General features: G+C 46.8%; 1 protein-coding gene across 1 annotated transcript in view; it reads right to left on the bottom strand.

Annotated features, from left to right (window-relative positions):
* The window catches only part of DHX40 (DEAH-box helicase 40), a 158,412-nt gene extending 145,146 nt beyond the window's left edge, over positions 1–13,266 (bottom strand). The window contains exons 1-3 of the mRNA XM_075336224.1: positions 13,190–13,266; positions 4,032–4,232; positions 1,802–1,947 (exon numbers count right to left, since the gene is read on the bottom strand). Of these exons, the coding sequence (XP_075192339.1) occupies positions 1,802–1,947; positions 4,032–4,212 (327 nt within the window). The 5' untranslated portion in view covers positions 4,213–4,232; positions 13,190–13,266. The remainder of the gene's footprint in view (positions 1–1,801; positions 1,948–4,031; positions 4,233–13,189) is intronic.
* Between the last annotated feature and the right edge of the window lie 9,416 nt (positions 13,267–22,682).

Here is a 22,682-nt window from a genome sequence, read left to right as displayed (position 1 = left end):
GAGGCAGCTGTGACGTCGCTGTGACGCTGAACGAACCGCCCCCTTAGAAAGGAGGCGGTTCGCCGGTCACAGCGACGACGCCGGGCAGGTAAGTATGTGTGACGGGTCTGGGCGATGTTGTGCTGCACGGGCAGCGATTTGCCCGTGTTGCACAACAGATGGGGGCGGGTACCCACGCTAGCGATATCGGTACCGATATCGCAGCGTGTAAAGCGGCCTTAAGGCCTCGGTTCCACTTGTGTTTTGTACGGACGAGTGCAATTCAATAAAACATTGGATTGCTCTCACTCTAGTGCACAACTATAGGCCAGTGTCCATCTGCAATTGATTTCTTACGCCATAGCAGCATGAGAAATGAAACACAGCATGCTGCGTTTGGCAGCGAGTCTCAGCTCACATACCCCCATGCAAGTCTATGGGAGCATGTGAAACATTTCACTGCACTCACATATCATGCGACCGCAGTGCGTTGTACGCAGAGACAGGCCCTGGAGGAGATGGGGAGAAAGTGTTCCCTCCCTCTTCTCCGCAGCTGTGACTCGATCACAAGATCGGATCACAGTCGCATGACCCATGGCTCACACTTGCAGCAGAGGGTCATTAGCATATCGCTTCTGATGCTCTCGCAACAGAAGCTGTACGCAAGTGGAACCGAGGCCTAAGAATGTGAGAGGTGGATTAATCAGGCAGCGGAGGAAAGCAGTGGTTGGAGAGTGTTAGACAGGAGGACGTTGCACTAGTCAAGAGGGAGATGATGAAGGCATGCACTAACATTTTTGTTGTTTAGGGCTTGAGGAAAAGACAAATTTGGGAAATGTGTTGAACATGGTGTCTGCATGAGGTGGGAAGGGTTTGGATGTGTAGTTTGTAGGACAGAGCAGTGTCATGGGTCACACCAAAGCAGTGGACAAATGATACAGTGAAAAGCGTGAAGTAATTTACTATGATGGATATGTCTGGTAGGGGGGTGAATTTAAGTGAACTGAAGAAAAGATTATGAGTTTGGCTTTTTCCACGTGGAGTTTTAGAAATCACAATGAGGAAGAGGGTATGGCTATTTGACACTGGAAATCGGGAACATTTTGGACAGAGAGGTATATTTGAGTGTCATGAGCATCTAGGTGTATTGGAAGCCATGGGACTTTATGAGTTGTATAAATGGAGAAAAGTAGGGAATCCAGGGCAAAGCCTTGAGGGACACTAACAGAGACAGGGTGTGGTGAGGAGGTAATATGGAAATAGGAAATGATAAATTTTTGGTTAGAGTAACGTATGCGAAGACCAGGAGAGGACGAGATCTTTGATGCCAAAAGAACAGAGGATTTATAGTAGGAGGAAGTAGTTAACTGTGTCGAAGACAGAGGACAGGTCAAGTTCATATGTTCAGTCTTGTGATCATCTTTGAACAGCTTCAGGGTTAAAAAGACGCAAAACGATAATAGAAGTTACCTGACCATTCCAGTTGGAAGACGTCACAAACTAAATAAGTCTATGACAAGCCCAAAAGACAGACGGAAAACACCAATCTTTTGTAAGATTTCAAAACACTGCAAAAAACGCCAGTGTTTTCTGAAGCAGATTTCTCTTCAAAAACCCGTCAAGTTCACCTGAGTTTAAAAGATATCTGTGTACATACTTTGTGATGTTAGCTTATATTTTTACCACATTCCCAGCCTCTACAACATTTAAATAATAAAAAAAATGCTGGAATATACCTTCAATATTACTAATTATTCTACTGAAAACACATTTCATTACAATAAGGCATATGGCAGTTAAATAACTGAAAAGAAGGCCCTACCTGTGAAGTGCAGTCATCAAAACGCACTTGGTAACCAACTGTACCCCCCACAGAACAATCCATTTCTTCTGAAACCCTTTGTGCCACAGAAATTGTTGCTACTCGTCGAGGCTGGGTGACTCCAATAATACCATGTTTTCCAAAACCTAAAAGCAGGGTAATTAAACAATAAGTCTCTGATAAAAATGGTAAGAAAGATTTACCTCCATTCATTGTATACTCAGATGTGGTTAAAGTCATCACAGTAGTCCTCCACCTAAACTGGAATGAATGAAGGGCAAATATGCGCTCTGCCACCCCATTATTTGTCTATGGGATTGATAAGGATACTTAAGGTACTGTCACACATAACGAGATCGCTAGCGAGATCGCGGCTGAGTCACCGTTTTGGTGACGCAGTAGCGATCCCGTTAGCGATCTTGTTATGTGTGACACTTACCAGCGATCAGGCCCCTGCTGTGAGATCTCTAGTCGTTGCTGAATGGTCCAGGTCATTTTCTTCGAAGGCGACGTCCTGCTGAGCAGGACCCATCGCTGTGTTTGACACTGTGTGACAGGGTCTGTGACAGGGTCACAGTGACTGCTGAGATCGTTATAAAGGTTGCTACTGCGACCTGTATTGTTCCTGCATCGCTGGTAAGATCTTACTGTGTGACATCTCACCTGCGACCTCCCAGCGACTTACCTGCGATCCCTATCAGGTCGCATCGTTTTCGGGATTGCTGGTAAGTCATTGTGTGTGACTGGGCCTTAAAGTGCAGTATTTGTCAATTTTTGTATGTCCCATTGACTTTGAATGAAGTGGCAGTATACACGCTTAACTGCTGATCCATTCAATTGGGCGACACATGATCAATTGCAAACATGAGCAATCAACAACTCATCATTTAACCTGTGGATAGATGATGAGACGCAATCTCATAACAATCCCTTTAAGGACTTATATTCACATTCCTTAACCAAGATTCTGCAAAAACACAAATGCATGCACTCATCATCTCCCACCTTGACTATTGCAACCTCCTGCTCTGTGGCCTGCCTTCTAACACACTTGCCCCCCTCCAATCTATCCCAAAGTCTACTTCCTGACTAATTCATTTGCCCCCCGCTATTCCCTGACCTCTCTTCTCTGCTAATCTCTTTACAGGCTCCGCATTTCACAAAGACTCTAGTTCAAAGCCCTAACCATGACATACAAAGCCATCCGCAACCTGTCTCCTCCATACATCTGTGACCTATTCTCCCGGGACCTACCTGCACACAACCTCCAATCTTCACAAGATCTTCTCACCTCCCATCTTATCTTCCCTTCCCACAATCGCATACAAGATCTCTCCCGTGCATCCCCCATACTCTTGAACTTTCTACCCCAATATATAAGACTCTCGACTACCGTAGAAACAAAAGGAATCTGAAGACCTACCTCATCCAAGAAGCCTACAGCTTGCAGTAACCTTCGTCATAAGATAGCAGACAAAGACATTAATAAATTGAGCAACAGCTATTTTGCAAGAGAACACTCTTCTTCAGGCCCCCTTCACACGTCCGGGAAAATCACGCACGTTTTTCACGGACGTGTCAAAGGTGTGTATTGTCCTCCGTGTGCCATGTTTATGGCACACGTGTGTTCTCCGTGTATTATCTGTGATAACACACAGAGAATGGGAACTTTCTACTCACCTGTCCCTGGCGTCGGTCTCCGGCCCTGCCGACTCCCCGCTGCTGCTGCTTCCGGCCCGCAGTGGAGTGAATATACAATGAGCATAATTAGCGGGGGTCGGAAGCAAGTGCCAGCAGCGGCAGAGACAGCAGCGCTGGAGAAGGTGAGTATAGAAATTCTTTTTTTTTCACAGACACGTGTGTTTTCTCCGGTACGTGTCACACGGATCACATCCGTGCGGTCCGTGTGACACCCGTGATGCCGGAGAAAAATAGACGTGTCTACGCGTGGAGCACACGTATGCTCCACACGTACACACAGTCCATGGCAAAACACGCACGTGTACGCAGACCCATTAATTTTAATGGGTCTACGTGTGCCCGTGTCTCCGGCACGTGAGGAAACGGACCAAACACGTACCGGAGACACGGACGTGTGAAGGGGGCCTTAGGCTGTGTCTGCAATCCTGTGACCAAAGTAAAATGCTACTCCTCTTGCTTCACTCTGAATTTTCATGAATATTTACTGATGCCATTAGGATGTGTGGTGGGTAAATGACAGAATAGTTACCCGCTTTGTAGAGATACTGTGGCAGCTGTGTAGTCTTCCCACTACCCGTGTCTCCTGTCACAATAAAAAAATAATGTTCCCTTGCAGCCTGAAGAAGCTTATCTTTGTATTTGTGAATAGGGAGAACTGGGTAATACTGTCCATGACCGTCTGTGTTATAACCTCTTGATTTACACTCCATTGCACTTGGTTTAAAAATTCCTGTAACACAAAGAATAATATTTCATCAGCTCAGCTGTTAAGAACGCCCCCACAATATGTATGTGATCAGGTAAGGTACCAACTGTGCACTTTTATCAACCTCGCTGCATGTAAAGATCTCGTGCAAACAGTCCTTTCAATTGCCCTGGCCAGAATTCAACAGGACCGCAGGGATACTGAGCACCATACATGAATCACAAACCACACTCATCATATCAGCACTAATCTGCTGGTGGGGGGAATCTTTATTTAAAATTTAGTTTCTTTATTTCTGCTCCATGGCCCAGGATTACTGATTCACCTTTTGGTGCGTTTTTACACATTAAATTCAATGGGTAATAAAATTTTGAAATAATTCCAATACTGCAGATTTAAAACGCATTGGTTTAAAAAAGCAAAGAAAATAAAAAGCAACACGTGAATGATATTTTGGTAATGCATTTTGCTAGTACTTTAAGGGTACGTCCACACGATCCGTAGACATTGCATCCTAGACGTGTCATCCCTCCTGCGGAGACGCGAGTGCTCTCTGCAGGAGAATGTGTATCGCCCACCTGTAGCGGTCGCCCCGGGGACTTCACTCCACCTTCGGGGATGCCACAGGGTCTCCATTTGTTTGTATCTCTGGCCACAGGTATGTCAGGTTTATTTACATGGGAATCATGACGCCACTCACGGGTTGCGGTCAGGGTTATGGGTGACCGCCACTGCAGATTTAACGAGCGTCTGGAGCTGATGGAGTCTGCAGTCGGATGGTGTGGCCTCCCGTGAGTGAGGCTGGCCCCAGGGGCTCGGGTGCGTGGAATAACAGGTCTCAGAATAACTCAGTCTCAGTCCAAGATGTCTTTCAACTGTGCTTTACTCACTTTCAGATGTTCTGTGAGGAACCCGGGCGATGCTGAGATAAACCAAGAGGAACCAGGTATACTTTAGGCCGGTCTAAGGGTAACCGTTAACTCGCCTTCCTAGCACCTCTTGTTTCGGATAACCCCTGACTTGAAGTACTGTGGGATTCATCCAGGGATGTCGCTACTGCCTTTTCTCCCCTTTTTGGACCATTTGCCGGCAGCGTGGACCAAGGCAGATAGCTCCAGGCTCGATCCCCCTTATGGGCCCCCTCGTTGCTGCTGAGGCTCGGACTCTAGTTGGTTGGTGTGGGACTTGTGGTTCCCCTCACCGGCAGGTTTAGCAGATCAATAGATGGACGTCTACTCTAGGGACCTGTTCCCCGTGTGTGCCTAGTCACTAGGAGTCTCCGTACTCGACCAGCTGACTTCTTCAGCGTCTTTCTGACCGACTTGCTGGTAACCGTTCTCCCCCAACGGCTACCACACGTGCAGGGTCTGACCAGCGTGTCAGCGCGCGTCTCTCCTCCAGCAACCCTCTTTTCGCGCCTACTGCTACCAGACTGGCTAGCTCCTCCTACTTTTTTTTTACAGCCGCTTCCACCTTAGCTTCCAGCCCCTCCCCTACACCCCTAGATGAGATGTGGAGGAAAGCCCCCTCTTGGGTCTGCCCAAGGGTCCCTTCTAAGGTGTGGGAGACCTGGTTGCTATGTGTCTGTGCGTACACACCCTATTCCAGCCTTTGGAATTACCTGAAAGCACTGTCCCAGCATGGGTGCAGTACTCAGTGGTGCCTGACCAGGTCAGGGGCACCACAAATGCAGCAGTCCTTGCCAATGATCAGGGTCCGGAGTACTTTCACTGTGTGCTCCCTGCTGAGAACACTCGCATCTCCACAAGCATAAATTAACATGCGGCAGCTTGGATTGCCACACCGCATGTGAATTTACACTGCGTACAATAGAAGGATCACACAACTGAGGCCAGGCAATTACGGGTATGACTGTTGGGGAATCCCTTGTTCCATTAGGCCGGTGTCACACTTGCGATTGCCTCGCGTGAGTTTCGTAGTGCATCGCCCGGCACAGACTCACACTCTCCTCACAGGAGCGGCTTGGTTGCATGCATCTCTATGCCACTGAGACGCTCCTGTGAGGAGAGTGTGAGTCCGTGCCGGGCGATGCACTACGAAACTCACGCTAGGCAATCGCAAGTGTCACACCAGCCTTAGAAAAAGAGAGTAGAGGTTACTTCTCTGAGCTACTAAAATTTGGTGTAGGTTCTTGGATTACTCTAAAAGGTTAATCTTACAGAGGTCTTGGAATGTCTTCAGAAAGGCCTAGAGATGGGCCTTTTTAATAGTACTTTAAGACATCAAAACTGCACCCTGTCCCAGAAATGTAAAAAAAAAAAACAACCCATAATGATGATGCGTTTGTGATGCAATTTTTCAGCAGAAGCAAGCCAAAACACAAAAAGATAGAACATGCTGCAGTTTTTTTGTCAGATGTTTGTGACAAATAAACTGCAGACAAAAAACTGCAACATGCAAACAAGAAATCTGAATTATTATAGACTTTGCTGGGAAGTCAAAAGAGAGAACTTTCTGACAACAAAACGACACCAAAAATACGCAACAAAAATGTGACGAACTGCAACGTGTGCACTTAGCCTAAGGCCTCATCTGCACATTGCATCTTATAGTGCATTTTTGGTGCATTTTTTGTGAAGTTTGTGGTCATAAAAGATGCACCTAAATGCAGGCATTTCCTTCCCCCAGCAAAGTCTATGAGATTTCTATTTTGATGTCCGCATAGTTTTTGAAGACGCAGCCAAGATGCAGCATGTCAGTTCTTTTTTTGTTTTATCCCGGCGTTTCAGAGAACTGGCAGATCAATTTCCCGCTGACTCTGGGTCGGCAGGGGATTGATCCCTGGTATCTGGCCAGATGCCGGTCCCCACATAAAGTCTATGGGGATCAGAATCCAGCGCAAAAGGGGTAGGAGCAAGTGCTTCATATTTACCGATTCATGGACACGTCTGTCACACTGCTCCCGCTCATTACCTTCATTCAATGCACTGCTTCCACCGCCCACTGGCGTCTGATTGGTTGCAGTCAGACAAGCCCCCACGCTGAGTGACAGCGTGTCTGAGGCTTCCAATCACAGACACCGGTGGGTAAGTCTATATCGTACAGTAACATAAATAAAAAAAATTGGCGTAGGATCCCCCCATATTATGATACCCAGCACAGATAAAGCCTGACAGCTGGGGGCTGGTATTAACTCCTTATTACCCCTATTGCCACCGCACCAGAGCAACCGGAAGAGCCAGGTACAGCGCCAGATTTGGCACATCTAATGGATGTGCCACTTCTGGGGCGGCTGCGGGCTGCTATTGTTAGGCTGGAAAGGGCTAAATAATGAAGGCCCTTCCCACCCTAATAATATCAGCCCCCAGTTGTTTGCTGTACCTTGGCTGGATTTAGAAAAAAACGGGGGGACCCCAGGTAATTTTTTTTTAAAAAAATAAATCAAAGAATTAAAGAAAAAAAGTGTGGGATCCCCTTTATTTTTCATAACCAGCCATGGTACAGCACACAGCTGAGGGTTGCAGATATTTCTTGAGAGTGAAAGATTAGCGCACCTGCGTTAAAAAAACGCACCAATAACGCACCAAAAAACGCATGCGTTCTTACCGAGTTTTCGTGCATTTATTCACAGGTTGGTCCCTGCGTTTTTTAATGCTTTAACAGCAATAAATAATATAGAAAGATAGATAGATGGACAGATAAATAAATGGATAGATAGATAATGGATAGATAGATGAATAGATAGATTGATGGATAGATAATCGATAGACAGATAAATAGATAGATAATAGATAGATAGATAATCGATAGATATATAATGGATAGATATATGGATAGAAAGATTCATAGATAGATAATAGTGGGATAGATAGATGGATAGAGATAGATAATAGAAGGATAGATATTATAGCTTTATTTTTTATATTTGTGTTCCCCCCCTCCAGTATTTCTCAAACAGCGGTGACCCTGCGGGACACTGCAGTTCTCGCGAGCGGTAATGTGTTCACATTACCGACCGTGAGAAATGACCTGGAGTTACCCCTGCATCCTCGTTACGAGGCTGCATTGATTACTATGTGTCAGACACGGCTGGTCCAGTCTACAAGCATCGTGGGACCTCTGTGGATTACGCCGGAGCTGTGTGTTTGGGGGGCGTTAATAAAGTGGTGAAAGAGGGGGCTTTTTGTTATTTTATTTAAAATAAAGGATTTTTTGGTGTGTGTTTATTCACTTTACTTACAGGTTAATCATGGGGCGTGTCTCATAGATGCCTGCCATGATTAACCTAGGACTTAGTGACAGCTATGGGCTGCCATTAACTCATTATTACCCCGATTGCCACCGCATCATGGCAATCGGGAAGAGCCAGTAACACGCTGGGACTGTCGCATAATGGATGCGATATTCTCGGGGCAGCGGCAGGTTAATATTCTTGGCTGCGGGAGGGGGGGGCAATAACCCTGGCCTCGCTCTACCCAGCCTAAGAATACCGAGTTTCCGCTATGTGCTTACCTTTCCCAAACGGTAAAAATATGGCGGAGCCCACTTTTTTTTCGTTTTTTATTTTTAATATGTAGGTTTGATTTCTATATGCATTCTATATGTCTTTGTCTGTGTGTGTGTGTGAGTGTGATCTGTGTGTGTTTACTCTCTGCTCCGCTTCCTCTTCCTGTCATAATGACATCATCTCTGCAAAACGCAGGGCAGTGATGAACATTATGTCTCGAAAAACGCGATATAACGCGGGAATAACGCAGGAAAACGCAACGAAACGCACATAATTTGCTACCTGTGTTATTCCCTGCGGTATTTCATGGTTACATTATAGTCAATGGAGTGAAATAACGCAGTTACCTGCAGAAAAGTAGTAACATGCTCATTCTTTTTCTCAAGAAAATCTGCAGAAATAATTTTCTTGAGAGAAAAAGCAGTGTGCGCACAGCTAATTTTTTTTTCCATAAGTTTTGCTGTGGAATGTCTGCAGAAAGGTTACAACCATTTTCTCAAGAAATTTCTGCAGCAAAAACGCAAAAAATGCGGGTAAAAACGCAGTGTGCGTGCCCACGATCAGTGTTCACAGCGTTTTGCAGTGTGCCTCAGCTGCGTCCACAACGCTGCATTGTACAGTACAAATAATATAAACAACATCTGAACAAGTGGGGGAAATTTTTGGTGGTCACATCCGATCACCATAACCCCTATATAGGACAACAAGGGTAATAAATCCCCGGTAGAGACTCCATAAATATCAAAAGACCAAAAGAGAACGAGTCACAAACACTACCTTAATGCAAATGAGTATACAAAGTTTATTAATCAGTTGTATAAAAAACACACAGATTAAAAAGGTTCAAAAGAGTGCTGGGAGGATACAAAAGGAAAGGAACTGCACACCTATGCTGAATATGTGCATAAGCACATCAAGTACTGGCTGGGACCCTGTGTCACACAATGATAACTTTCAGAATGGCTCTAAGACTGCAATAATTACCATATAAACCAAGTGGAGTGCAACGTAGTGCAAAAATACTAGGCAGAGAGATGGTACAGAAAGTGCCCAATGCACATGCACTAAGCTAGACTGAAGTAAGAAAGGGGAGAGAATTCGCCCCTAGCACAATGAAAATCACCAAGGGGATTGCAGGTCAGAAAAAATAAACAAGGACACGTACCCATAATAGCCAGATCAGCAAAGGTGAGGTGCAGCTGATCTGGCTATTATGGGTTTGTGTCCTTGTTTATTTTTTCTGACCTGCAATCCCCTTGGTTATATTCATTGTGCTAGGGGCGAATTCTCTCCCCCTTCTTACTTCAGTCTAGCTTAGTGCATGTGCATTGGGCACTTTCTGTACCATCTCTCTGCCTAGTATTTTTGCACTACGTTGTACTCCACTTGGTTTATATGGTAATTACCGTGTTTTTCCAAAAATAAGACCTCCCCCAAAAATAAGCCCTAGCAAGGATTTTCAGCATTTTCGGAGAAAGGCTTAAATATAAGCCCTCCCCCGAAAATAAGCCCTAGTCCCGGATCAATAATGAAGTGTCCGTGCAGCTAAAAAAGTTACAGATACTGCAGGACACTTCATTATACACAGTGGCACCCGGCAATTACACTCACCCAACACTGAGCGGCAGGACCTGTAGCTATCGCACACCCGCACACATCAGCTCACACACACAATCAGATCACACACACACCAGATCTCACACACAAACATCGGATCGCACACAGTCAGATCGCGCACACAGTCAGATCGAGCACACAGTCAGATCGAGCACACAGTCAGATCGAACACACAGTCAGATCGAACACACAGTCAGATCGAACACACAGTCAGATCGAACACACAGTCAGATCGCACACACAGTCAGATCGCACACACAATCAGATCGCACACACAATCAGATCGCACACACAATCAGATCGCACACATAATCAGATCGCACACACAAACATCGGATCACACGCAAACATCAGATCGCACACACATCGGATCGCATACACACTCACCTCATCCAGCGACACCGATCTCTTCTCATCAGGAGAATCCTGAGAGCCAGTGCAGCGCGACGAACAGGACCTGCGGCTGGACACGTGACTTGCTCTCATTCTCTGCTGCCGTAAGTGCTGGATGTGAAGTGATGTGCGTGCGTGCGCGCGTGTGTGTGATCTGCTGTGTGTGTCTGCAATCAGCTGTGTGTGTGTCTGCGATCGGCTGTGTTTTTCTGCGCTCGGCTGTGTCTGCGTTCGGATGTGTGTATCTGTGATCGGCTGTGTGTGCCTGCGATCAGATGTGTGTATCTGTGATTGGCTGTGTGTGCCTGTGATAGGATGTGTGTATCTGTAATCGGCTGTGTATCTGTGATCGGCTGTGTGTGCCTGTGATAGGATGTGTGTATCTGTATTCGGCTGTGTGTATTTGCGATCTGCTGTGTGTGTGTGTGCCTGTGATCGGCTGTGTGTATCTGCGATCTGCTGTGTGTGTGTGTGCCTGCGTATGGGGAGATAAGGTATGCACACCAGTGACTATGGAAGGGGAATACATGGAATAGCAGAAACTGCTGTATGAATACTGACATGAAAAATTCAATAGCTATTTGTAAGAATGAAATGTGAAAAATGGAACCTGCATTACTGCCATGAATATATGAATAAAGAGAAATTTAGCTACTGAATTGATCAATGCAGAAGAGCCCCAACACTACGCCAAAGTATTTCTCTACGTTGGGGTCCCTAGCTTGTGTGTGTCCTCTCATGCAGTTAAAAAACTTACCGTGTATGGGACGCTGAGACCCAGGCTATATATGCGTATAATGTGGATTGGCAATAGGTGTGTATGGGGAGGGTTCACAAACGAAAAAACTACTAACATTAAGGAATAACGTTTGGAACTCCATTCTATGTCTGAACTGGGTGCAAAAAACCTAAAAAACATCACTATGGGGAGATAAGGTATGCACACCAGTGACTATGGAAGGGGAATACATGGAATAGCAGAAACTGCTGTGTGAATACTGACATGAAAAATTCAATAGCTATTTGTAAGAATGAAATGTGAAAAATGGAACCTGCATTACTGCCATGAATATATGAATAAAGAGAAATTTAGCTACTGAATTGATCAATGCAGAAGAGCCCCAACACTACGCCTGTGTGCCTGTGATCGGCTGTGTGTATCTGCGATCTGCTGTGTGTGTGTGTGCCTGCGATCTGCTGTGTGTGATCTGTGATCTGCTGTGTATATCTGCGTTCGGCTGTGTGTATCTGTGATTGGCTGTGTGTGCCTGCGATCTGCTGTGTGTGATCTGCTGTGTGTGTGTGTGTGTGAGATCTGCTATGTGTGTCAGCTAGCAGCAGGGTAGGACGGCATGCAGCACCGACCGGAGATCACAGGAGGACCTGGGAACCACGCAGACGTCCTGGTCTGGTGAGTATGAGTCTCCTGGGAAGTGGAGGGGGGGGGTCTGTTTTTTGGGGGGGTAAACTTACCCCAACCGTGTTTCTCCAAGAATAAGACCTTATCCAAAAATAAGCCCTAGTGCTTTTTTGGGGGGCAAAAAAAAATATAAGACAGTGTCTTATTTTTGGAAAAAACACGGTATTGCAGTCTTAGAGCCATTCTGAGAGTTATCATTGTGTGACACAGGGTCCCAGCCAGTACTTGATGTGCTTATGCACATATTCAGCATAGGTGTGCAGTTCCTTTCCTTTTGTATCCTCCCAGCACTCTTTTGAACCTTTTTAATCTGTGTGTTTTTTATACAACTGATTAATAAGCTTTGTATACTCATTTGCATTAAGGTAGTGTTTGTGACTCGTTCTCTTTTGGTCTATTGTACAGTACAAGCACAGTGGACGGAATTTCTAAAAATCCCATGCCCACTGTGGTTGTTTTTTCCGCAGCAAACACTGAGCTGCGGTGCAGCATATCAGTTATTTGCTGCGGAGTCACAAGTGTCCTCTGCAGGGAGGGCAGAAGCGAAGAGACCGCAACTGCCCGAGCCCAGATTGTGGACACGAGCAGCTGCGGTCTCCTGCGGAGGAGACTCGCGGTCCCACAGGTGAGGACCCGCCGCGTCCTGGACTCAGCAGATCCTGATCGGGGACATGTACCCTAAGTGGTAACACGGCCTGAATTATTAGCGCCAGTTTTATGCATGGTACTGGAATTTCTGGACAGCTGGCACCCTGCTCACTTTATTGTGCCCTTATTATAGCCAGTAACATTTGCTGCCCAGGACAGAGAGCAATACACAGTGGGTATGGCAGGAGTGTGCATTGCTCTAATCTGACAATAATTCAGTCATTGCATACTACATTTACTACAGCTCCAACCACCACTATTCAGGACTGGAGGGCGCCATGTTGCCTGCCAGGACCTTTCCTCAGAAGATTATGATCTAGGTGCTCTGTCCCCCTGTTTACCAGAAAAGCCAGTAGTAAGAGCATGAAGCCTCCTACGTTCTCCCAACACCGAGTGCTTAACACTGTAAAATACAAATCTGATCACATCACTTACCTTCCAGGCTGCAGAGCGACTGAAGCTTTTTGTCTCCTGCAGGGATCCATACATTACAAACACTTCCTGGAGTACTGGAAGCGTGTGCTGTGCTGGGGATGAAAACAAGCGGACATCGCCACCTAGTGGCAACAAAACGTTCTGCGTGAGCAAATGTTTTTAAGACTTCCACAGCTTTTTTTCTCTTTTTTTCTCTGCTCTTTCACTCTCATTTTTGTATTTAACCACATACCACACCTATACACATATTAAACATATACATACATATATACATACATATTAAACCACTGGTGGGGGGAGATGTCAGAGGGGACGGTGACCTGGTGGCTGGATACGAGACCGCGAATCATTTACCTTCCGGTGTGACATTTGATCATCTATGTCATATTCATCTATTTGGGACCTATATATTTATTTTTTGCTCAGTCATTCATAGTTATAGCGGCCAGAATGTTCTCATTTTTACGTAAGCTTCACTATACTGCTATACTATACTATCTTGTGTTTTGTATCTGTAAGTTGGGTTCACACATGCGTGATTTGTTTTTTCAGCTCCACATAGATGCCTCTAGAGACTAAAAAAAGCACCAAACCTGCGCAGTTCAGCGGTGTCTTAGATCTGTTTCACACGTCAGTGAAAAACAGGCGTTTTTCACTGACGTGTTAAAAACGTATATGTCCCTCCATGTGCCGTGTATCACGGCACACATATGTTCTCCATGTATTATCTGTGATCTGTGATCAGTGATAGCACATGTAGATTAGGTAATTATACTCACCTGTCCCTACTCCTGCTGTCCATGGTGCTGAAGTCTCCAGCGATGCTGTCTCTGGCTGCCACTGTCTCCCTTCTGCAGCTACTTTTGGGTCAGCTGTGCAGTGAATAAATGCATATGCATGAGCATAATTAGCTGGCCTGGAAGCAGAAGACAGCAGCGGCTGAAGACTGCATCACTACAGACGGGTGAGTATAAAAAGCTTTTTATTTTAAATGTATGTGTTTTTCTGGTACGTGTTTCACGGATCACACCATAGTGTGGTCCATGGGACATCAGTGATGCGAGAAAAAAATTGATTTGCCACTGTGCGGAAACATGGACACGCATGTACTCTGCATGGAAACACGTCAGTGAGGAATCATTGATATGTGTACAGACCCATTGATTATAATGGGTCTGTGTATGTCCGTGATTCTGGTACATATAAAAACTGTCACATACATACCAGAATCACTGACGTGTAAAAGAGGCAATAGGCACCATTGGATGGCGTTTTAATGTAATCACATCAGGTTTGCTTTGACAATTGAACATAGCAGATTTTCTGTGCAAAAGAAGCAGCAGAAAAAAACACTGCATTTACGCTACATGTGAACATGGACTAAGAGGCCAAGCAAAGTGGATGTGATTTCATTCATTCAAACTCCTTCCCACTATGCGACTAAAGATGCAGCTGAACTGTGCAGCTTTGGTTCTTTATTTTGCTGCAGGCTTCCATGTGGAGTCTAAATGCCGCTTTACACGCTACGATTTATCTAACGATCTCATGAGTGACGTGACACGCCCAGATAGTAGTTACGATTTGACGAGATCACACATGGGTCGTTTATTAGCATTCACATGTAACGATCGCACAAGCGACGCAAAATCGTTCAGCGATATATTGTATGACCAAGGCGGTCGTGTGGATGTTTTTCGTCATTTGCAGGGTGTCAAACGTACAACTATGTCTGCTGCATTCCAAACGACGAATAATATTTTGAAACTGAACGACGTTTTAGCGATCAGCGATTTTTCAACCTATTTGCGATCATTCGGAGTCGCACGTAGGTGTCACACGCACCGACGTCGCTAATGATGCCAGATGTGCGTCATGGAAACCGTGACCCCGCCGACATATCGTCAGATAAATCATAGCGTGTAACGCCGGCTTAAATAAACACATGTAGGTGTAGAATCAAAGCTAACACGACAAAAATTAGAGACTGTTATTGCGTCATTTGGTATGAATATCTGCAAAAGATATGCAGAAAAAAGGAGGTGAGAAAAGGTAGTAATTTAGCTACCTCTGAATATGGCCTTAGTATTACATTCTTATTACATTTTTGTATGGGTTTAAATGAGACAAAAATAGAATCAATATTTTTTACGCCATTTACCGATTGACGTAAATAATCTGATCACTGTGTTGTGCATGTTGATACGTTTACAGGGGCACCCAATAGGTCCATGTTATGTTTATTATTTTTTAAAAGCGCACATTGAAAATGACAGTATTGTAATTGTTTTTCATAATTTTTTGGGTCATTTTATTTAAAGAAAAATAATCTGATTTTTGTTTTCCCTCTAGAATATGGGGACATAGAAATACACTGCTATATAAAGATGTATCTGTAGCTGTCTGTACGTTCAAAGGCTGCACTGCAGATTCAAGTACATATAATCTTCACAGCTTGTCAGTTCAGGCTGTGGCTCATATGTTTTGTTGCTGCCTACAATGATGCAGGTTGTGGGTTTGAGCCCCTGAGAGGCCAGTCATGTCCATGTTATTTGCTGATTTGTGATGTTTATTAGGCATGAGTGAATGTATTCCCCACTATTCGGTATCCGACGGATAATGGGGTATTCGAGGTATTCGCTAGCCGACGGCTAATATGGTATTCGCTTCGATACTTTCTTTTTCATTTCAGACTTCCTGGCGCCTTTTTCAGCCAATGAACACATCTGATGCTGCTTGCCCTCACAGTAACACCGCAGCCATCTTTGTTGTGGTGTTACTGTGATTGGCTTGGCCGCACAGCATCATAGGGCCTATATAAGACTGCCGCCATTTTGTGCACGCATTCATTCCTGAGCTGGCGGTGTAGATAGACTGTACTGTGTGCGGGAGAGTGTGGCATCCTGGCCGGGTCAGGTAGTCACAGATAGGCCCCTGCACAACACCTTCCTTCACAGGTAACAGCAGCCGACCTTTAAACCCTAGTGACCCCCCCTCAGGGCTAGATGGACACACCAGGGGGCGGAACCAGGCAGTTAGAAGACGCCCACCAAGGAGTCTAGACAGCCCGGGGTGGGAAAGTAAAGAGAAGGAAGGAAAGGCATTAGAGTTCAAGTTGGAGAGGAGAGTGGGCTGGAGCTGTGTCCAGCTCCAGCAGAGGTGAATACCCCAAATTGAACGGCGCCAGGGTAGGAGCCCTAGTGCCTTTGGCTAGAAGGCAGACGGCGGTCTCCATCTGCAGGAGCCGGGAAGACAGCTCGGTGGAACCGAGGTGGACCGGGTGAGGGTTGTAGCCCGCCGATACCGACCTGGGGAACCGACTCGGAAACCGGAGCACACAGGGGGGTACTCGGACCCTGAAGCCGGGACCAGAAGCGACTGGAACCGGTTAATTAACCGATTGAGGCCAGAACTAGAGGTCCTGTCCCACCCAAAGTCCCTATGAGAAGACAACAACCCACTGAGGGGGATAAAAGGCCACCGCCAAGTCTCAGAGATCCCACGGGCCAGTGTCTGCGGGCAAGGGCTCCTTAGGCCATATCCAGCCGGGAGCGGACTCCTGAAGTTGCAAGCACAGGCAGTCCACCATTCTAAAAAGGTGCAGGAGAAGGACAGAGACCACCAGCCGGGTGGGGGAACCAGAACGCAGCCGGCTGCGGGCACCGACCACCATCACCTTGATTCACCAGAGACTCGTGTGTTTCCTTAATAGTGAGTACACCAGCACCCTTCAGTCGCCCATCTCCCTGCACCAAACCCCATTGGGTCCCGGGGCCACCATCCCTGCCCACGGAGGGGTTAACAACTTGCTGCATAACATCTCCCTCGGGTGCCCCGTAACTGCAGTGGTTGTGTCCAACCTCACCACACACCGTGGGTGGTGTCACGAACTTAATACAGCTCAGCCCCTATATTACGTACTACATCCACCCCCACCCCCCCCTTTTCATTCGGGAACCCCCCGGGTCCGGAGACCTTCGAGCCACCCACCGAAAGGTCCGGATCCGAGCAGTGGCAGGCTGCTGGCACGGGGGCGGCACAAGAGCGTTTATACAGCGAACTAATAATAGTCCTTGTAAGGGCTGAACACAGTGTCCAGTAGCTGCTAGCAGCTGTGTAAATCGTAGAACCAGGTATAGGGACAGTGCAGTGCATTCTATGCGATAGCGTTCCTGCTGCAAAATCCTAAATAGTACTTGTAAGGGCTGAAGATAGTGTGCATTATCTGCTAGCAGCTGAAGAAGTCACAGAACCAGCTATAGGGTCAGTGTTAGTGCATTGCTTTGTTAGGTGAAATCCGTTCCTGTAAACTGCGAAAAAAAAATCCTCTTATTGGTGCTGCATACGGTCTGTTACTGCAGTGTGTAATATAGGGAGAGCTTTTTCATAGGCAGGGAGATATAAAGCTGTCCTGACATTTGCTACTAATAATCAACAATCCCAGCACTACTACATCCCTTGTGTGTATTCTACTAGGAATAGGTATTACATCTTCCTAAAAAAGGTCCCAAAATTGACAAAACAACGTGTTCAGGTGTAGTGTAGTGCCTGTCAGCCACCATCTCAATTCTTTCCAGCACAGTTGAGTCCTTGTGTTGGCTTCATAGCGTACATAAACTCCATAGTACCCTACTCCTAAAAAAAATAGTGCAAGTTAAAAAAAAAAAAAAAAAATTGCTGTCACAGCCTGTAGTTCTGCCTGAAGCCAAATACCATAATATATAGCATCCTGGTGGTGGCTTCATATCTTACAGAACTTAGATAGTGGCCTGCTGCACCGAACACCGAGTCAGTGTTCCAAAATTTTAATTAATACTCGGTGTTAGTGATGAGCGAGCATGCTTGTAACTACTCGGTACTCGCACGAGTATCACTGTACTCGGGCTGCTCGGCGGGTACCGAGTAATTTTGCAATACTCGTGCTTTACTCGTGGTCTTCATCCCTGCATGTTGGCGCTCTTTTGAGAGCCAGCCCTCATGCAGGGATTGGCTGGCAGACCACTGCAATGTCACAGCCCTGTTAGTTGTGGAATTGCAGTGATTGGCCGGCCTGCACAGCGTGACCGAGCCTTTATACCGGCCGGCGCGCTGTGCTCTGTACACAGCCATCTCATATTCCCTGCTTTCCACGCCCACAGGCGCCTATGATTGGTTGCAGTGAGACACGCCCCCACGCTGAGTGACAGGTGTCACACTGCACCCAATCACAGCAGCCGGTGGGCGTGTCTATACTGTGCAGTAAAATAAATAAATAAATAATTAAAAAAACGGCGTGCGGTTCCCCCCAATTTTAATACCAGCCAGATAAAGCCATACAGCTGAAGGCTGGTATTCTCAGGATGGGGAGCCCCACGTTATGGGGAGCCCCCCACCCTAACAATATCAGTCAGCAGCCGCCCAGAATTGCCGCATACATTAGATGCGACAGTTCTGGGGCTGTACCCGGCTCTTCCCGATTTACCCTGGTGCGTTGGCAAATCGGGGTAATAAGGAGTTAATGGCAGCCCATAGCTGCCAATAAGTCCTAGATTAATCATGTCAGGCGTCTATGAGACACCCTCCATGATTAATCTGTAAGTTACAGTAAATAAACACACACCAGAAAAAATCCTTTATTAGAAATAAAAAACACACACATATACCCTGGTTCACCACTTTAATCAGCCCGAAAAAGCCCTCCTTGTCCGGCGTAATCCAGGATGATCCAGCGTCGCATCCAGCGCTGCTGCATGGAGGTGACCGGAGCCGCAGCACACACAGCCGCTCCGGTCACCTCCACACAGCAAATGAACACAGCCGCGCGATCAGCTGCTGTCACTGAGGTTACCCGCTGTCACCACTGCATCCACCGGTGGCCGCGGGTAACCTCAGTGACAGCAGCTGATCGCGCGGCTGTGTTCATTTGCTGTGTGGAGGTGACCGGAGCGGCTGTGTGTGCTGCGGCTCCGGTCACCTCCATGCAGCAGCGCTGGATGCGACGCTGGATCATCCTGGATTACGCCGGACATGGAGGGCTTTTTCGGGCTGATTAAAGTGGTGAACCAGGGTATATGTGTGTGTTTTTATTTCTAATAAAGGATTTTTTCTGGTGTGTGTGTGTTTATTTACTGTAACTTACAGATTAATCATGGAGGGTGTCTCATAGACGCCTGACATGATTAATCTAGGACTTATTGGCAGCTATGGGCTGCCAATAACTCCTTATTACCCCGATTTGCCAACGCACCAGGGCAAATCGGGAAGAGCCGGGTACAGTCCCAGAACTGTCGCATATAATGTATGCGGCAATTCTGGGCGGCTGTTGGCTGATATTGTTAGGGTGGGGGGCTCCCCATAACGTGGAGCTCCCCATCCTGAGAATACCAGCCTTCAGCCGTATGGCTTTATCTGGCTGGTTTTAAAAATGGGGGGAACCGCACGCCGTTTTTTTTAATTATTTATTAATTTTAATTATTAATTTTAATTATTTATTAAATAATTAAAAAAAACGGCGTGCGGTTCCCCCCATTTTTAAAACCAGCCAGATAAAGCCATACGGCTGAAGGCTGGTATTCTCAGGATGGGGAGCTCCACGTTATGGGGAGCCCCCCACCCTAACAATATCAGCCAACAGCTGCCCAGAATTGCCGCATACATTATATGCGACAGTTCTGGGACTGTACCCGGCTCTTCCCGATTTACCCTGGTGCGTTGGCAAATCGGGGTAATAAGGAGTTAATGGCAGCCCATAGCTGCCACTAAATCCTAGATTAATCATGTCAGGCGTCTCCCCGAGATTCCTTCCATGATTAATCTGTAAATTACAGTTAAAAAACACACACATCCGAAAAATCCTTTATTAGAAATAAAAAACACTAACAAAGTCCCTCATTACCAATTTATTAACCCCGACAAACCCTCCATGTCCGGCGTACTCCACGGACTCCGGCGTCGCGTCCAGCTCTGCTGCATGGAAGTGACAGGAGCTGCAGAAGACACCGCCGCTCCGGTCACCTCCACGCAGCTAATGAAGACAGCCGTGCGATCAGCTGAGCTGTCACTGAGGTTACCCGCTGTCACTGGATCCAGTGACGGCGGGTAACCTCAGTGACAGCTCAGCTGATCGCGCTACTCACCTCATTTGCTGCGTGGAAGTGACCGGAGCGGCGGTGTCTTCTGCAGCTCCGGTCACCTCTATGCAGCAGCGCAGGATGCGACGCTGGAACATCCTGGATGACGCCGGACATGGAGGGCTTTTTGGGGCTGATTAAAGTGGTGAACCAGGGAATGTGTGTGTGTTTTTTATTTCTAATAAAGGATTTTTCGGGTGTGTGTGTTTATTTACTGTAACTTACAGATTAATCATGGAGGGTGTCTCATAGACGCCTGACATGATTAATCTAGGATTTAGTGGCAGCTATGGGCTGCCATTAACTCCTTATTACCCCGATTTGCCAAAGCACCAGGGCAAATCGGGAAGAGCCGGGTACAGCCCCAGAACTGTCGCATATAATGTATGCGGCAATTCTGGGCGGCTGCTGACTGATATTGTTAGGCTGGGGGGCTCCCCATAACGTGGAGCTCCCCATCCTGAGAATACCAGCCTTCAGCCGTATGGCTTTATCTGGCTGGCATTAAAATGGGGGGGACCGCACGCCGTTTTTTTTTAATTATTTATTAATTTATTTTACTGCACAGTATAGACACGCCCACCGGCTGCTGTGATTGGGTGCAGTGTGACACCTGTCACTCAGCGTGGGGGTGTGTCTCACTGCAACCAATCATAGGCACCGGTGGGCGGGGAAAGCAGGGAATAGGAGATTGTTTAATGAGCGGCCGGCTTTTTCAAAATAGTAAAAGCCGCCGGTCACCTCCACGCAGCTAATGAAGGGAATAGCGCGATCAGCTGCTGTCAGTCAGGTAACTCCCGGCCACCGCTGGATCCAGCGGTGCCGCGATTAACCTCAGTGACAGCAGCTGATCGCTCTACTCACCTCAGTTGGTGCATGGAGCTGACTGGAGCGGCGGTGAGTAGCGCGATCAGCTGAGCTGTCACTGAGGTTACCCGCGGCCACCGCTGCATCCACCGCTGGATCCAGGTAACCTCAGTGACAGCTCAGCTGATCGCGCTACTCATCTCATTAGCTGCGTGGAGGTGACCGGAGCGGCGGTGTATTCTGCAGCTCCTGTCACTTCCATGCAGCAGAGCTGGACGCGACGCCGGAGTCCGTGGAGTACGCCGGACATGGAGGGTTTGTCGGGGTTAATAAATTGGTAATGAGGGACTTTGTTAGTGTTTTTTATTTCTAATAAAGGATTTTTCGGGTGTGTGTGTTTTTTAACTGTAATTTACAGATTAATCATGGAAGGAATCTCGGGGAGACGCCTGACATGATTAATCTAGGATTTAGTGGCAGCTATGGGCTGCCATTAACTCCTTATTACCCCGATTTGCCAACGCACCAGGGTAAATCGGGAAGAGCCGGGTACAGCCCCAGAACTGTCGCATCTAATGTATGCGGCAATTCTGGGCGGCTGCTGACTGATATTGTTAGGGTGGGGGGCTCCCCATAACGTGGAGCTCCCCATCCTGAGAATACCAGTCTTCAGCCGTATGGCTTTATCTGGCTGGTATTAAAATTGGGGGGGACCGCACGCCGTTTTTTTTAATTATTTAATTATTTATTTCACTGCACAGTATACACACACCGGCTGCTGTGATTGGTTGCAGTGAGACAGCTGTCACTCAGTGTGGGAGCGTGTCTCACTGCAACCAATCATAGGCGCCGAAAAGCAGGACAGCAGGGAATAGGAGATTGATTAATGAGCGGCCGGCTTTTTCAAAAGAGGAAAAGCCACCGGAGTTTGAACAGCTGTGCAGCGCCGCGGCAGTGATCGGGGAACGGTAAGTAAGAGAGAGGGGGGGAACTGACCGACAGACTGTGAGAGGGGGACAGACAAGACAGAGAGAGACAGACCGACGGACTGAGGGAGATAGAATAAAAAAAAAAAAAATGACCGACATCGCTAGTAAAAAGCACAAAACGTGCGTTTTGGACATCGGAGTGCCACACAAGGTTTTCATGTAAAATCTTTCATGTATTAATCTCAAAAAGTAACATACACCAGCTCTATCTCACTATTGGGTATGTGCCCTTAACATTTCCGCCATGAAAATTCATTTTGGTGTCATTTTGGAAGGTTTTCTGGTGAGTCCGTAAAAATGGCGTAAAACTCGGACAAAATTGTTCACATCTGTGACTTTTGAGTGATAAATGCTTCAAGGGGTCTTCCCCATGCTGATGCCATGTCATTTGAGCACTCTTCTGAGACTTTTGTGACATTTTTAGGGTTTCTCCATGCTGCCGGGGGGTCATTTCACAAAAATACTCGGGTCTCCCATAGGATAACATTGGGCTCGGTGCTCGGGCCGAGTACACGAGTATCTTGGGAGGCTCGGCCCGAGCTTCGAGCACCCGAGCTTTTTAGTACTCGCTCATCACTACTCGGTGTCAGT

This window comes from Anomaloglossus baeobatrachus, chromosome 2, assembly GCF_048569485.1.
Source record: "Anomaloglossus baeobatrachus isolate aAnoBae1 chromosome 2, aAnoBae1.hap1, whole genome shotgun sequence".
In the NCBI taxonomy this organism is placed as follows: domain Eukaryota; kingdom Metazoa; phylum Chordata; class Amphibia; order Anura; family Aromobatidae; genus Anomaloglossus; species Anomaloglossus baeobatrachus.
Note: the sequence above shows the minus strand (reverse complement) of the source record. Positions and strands in the feature narration are given on the sequence as shown.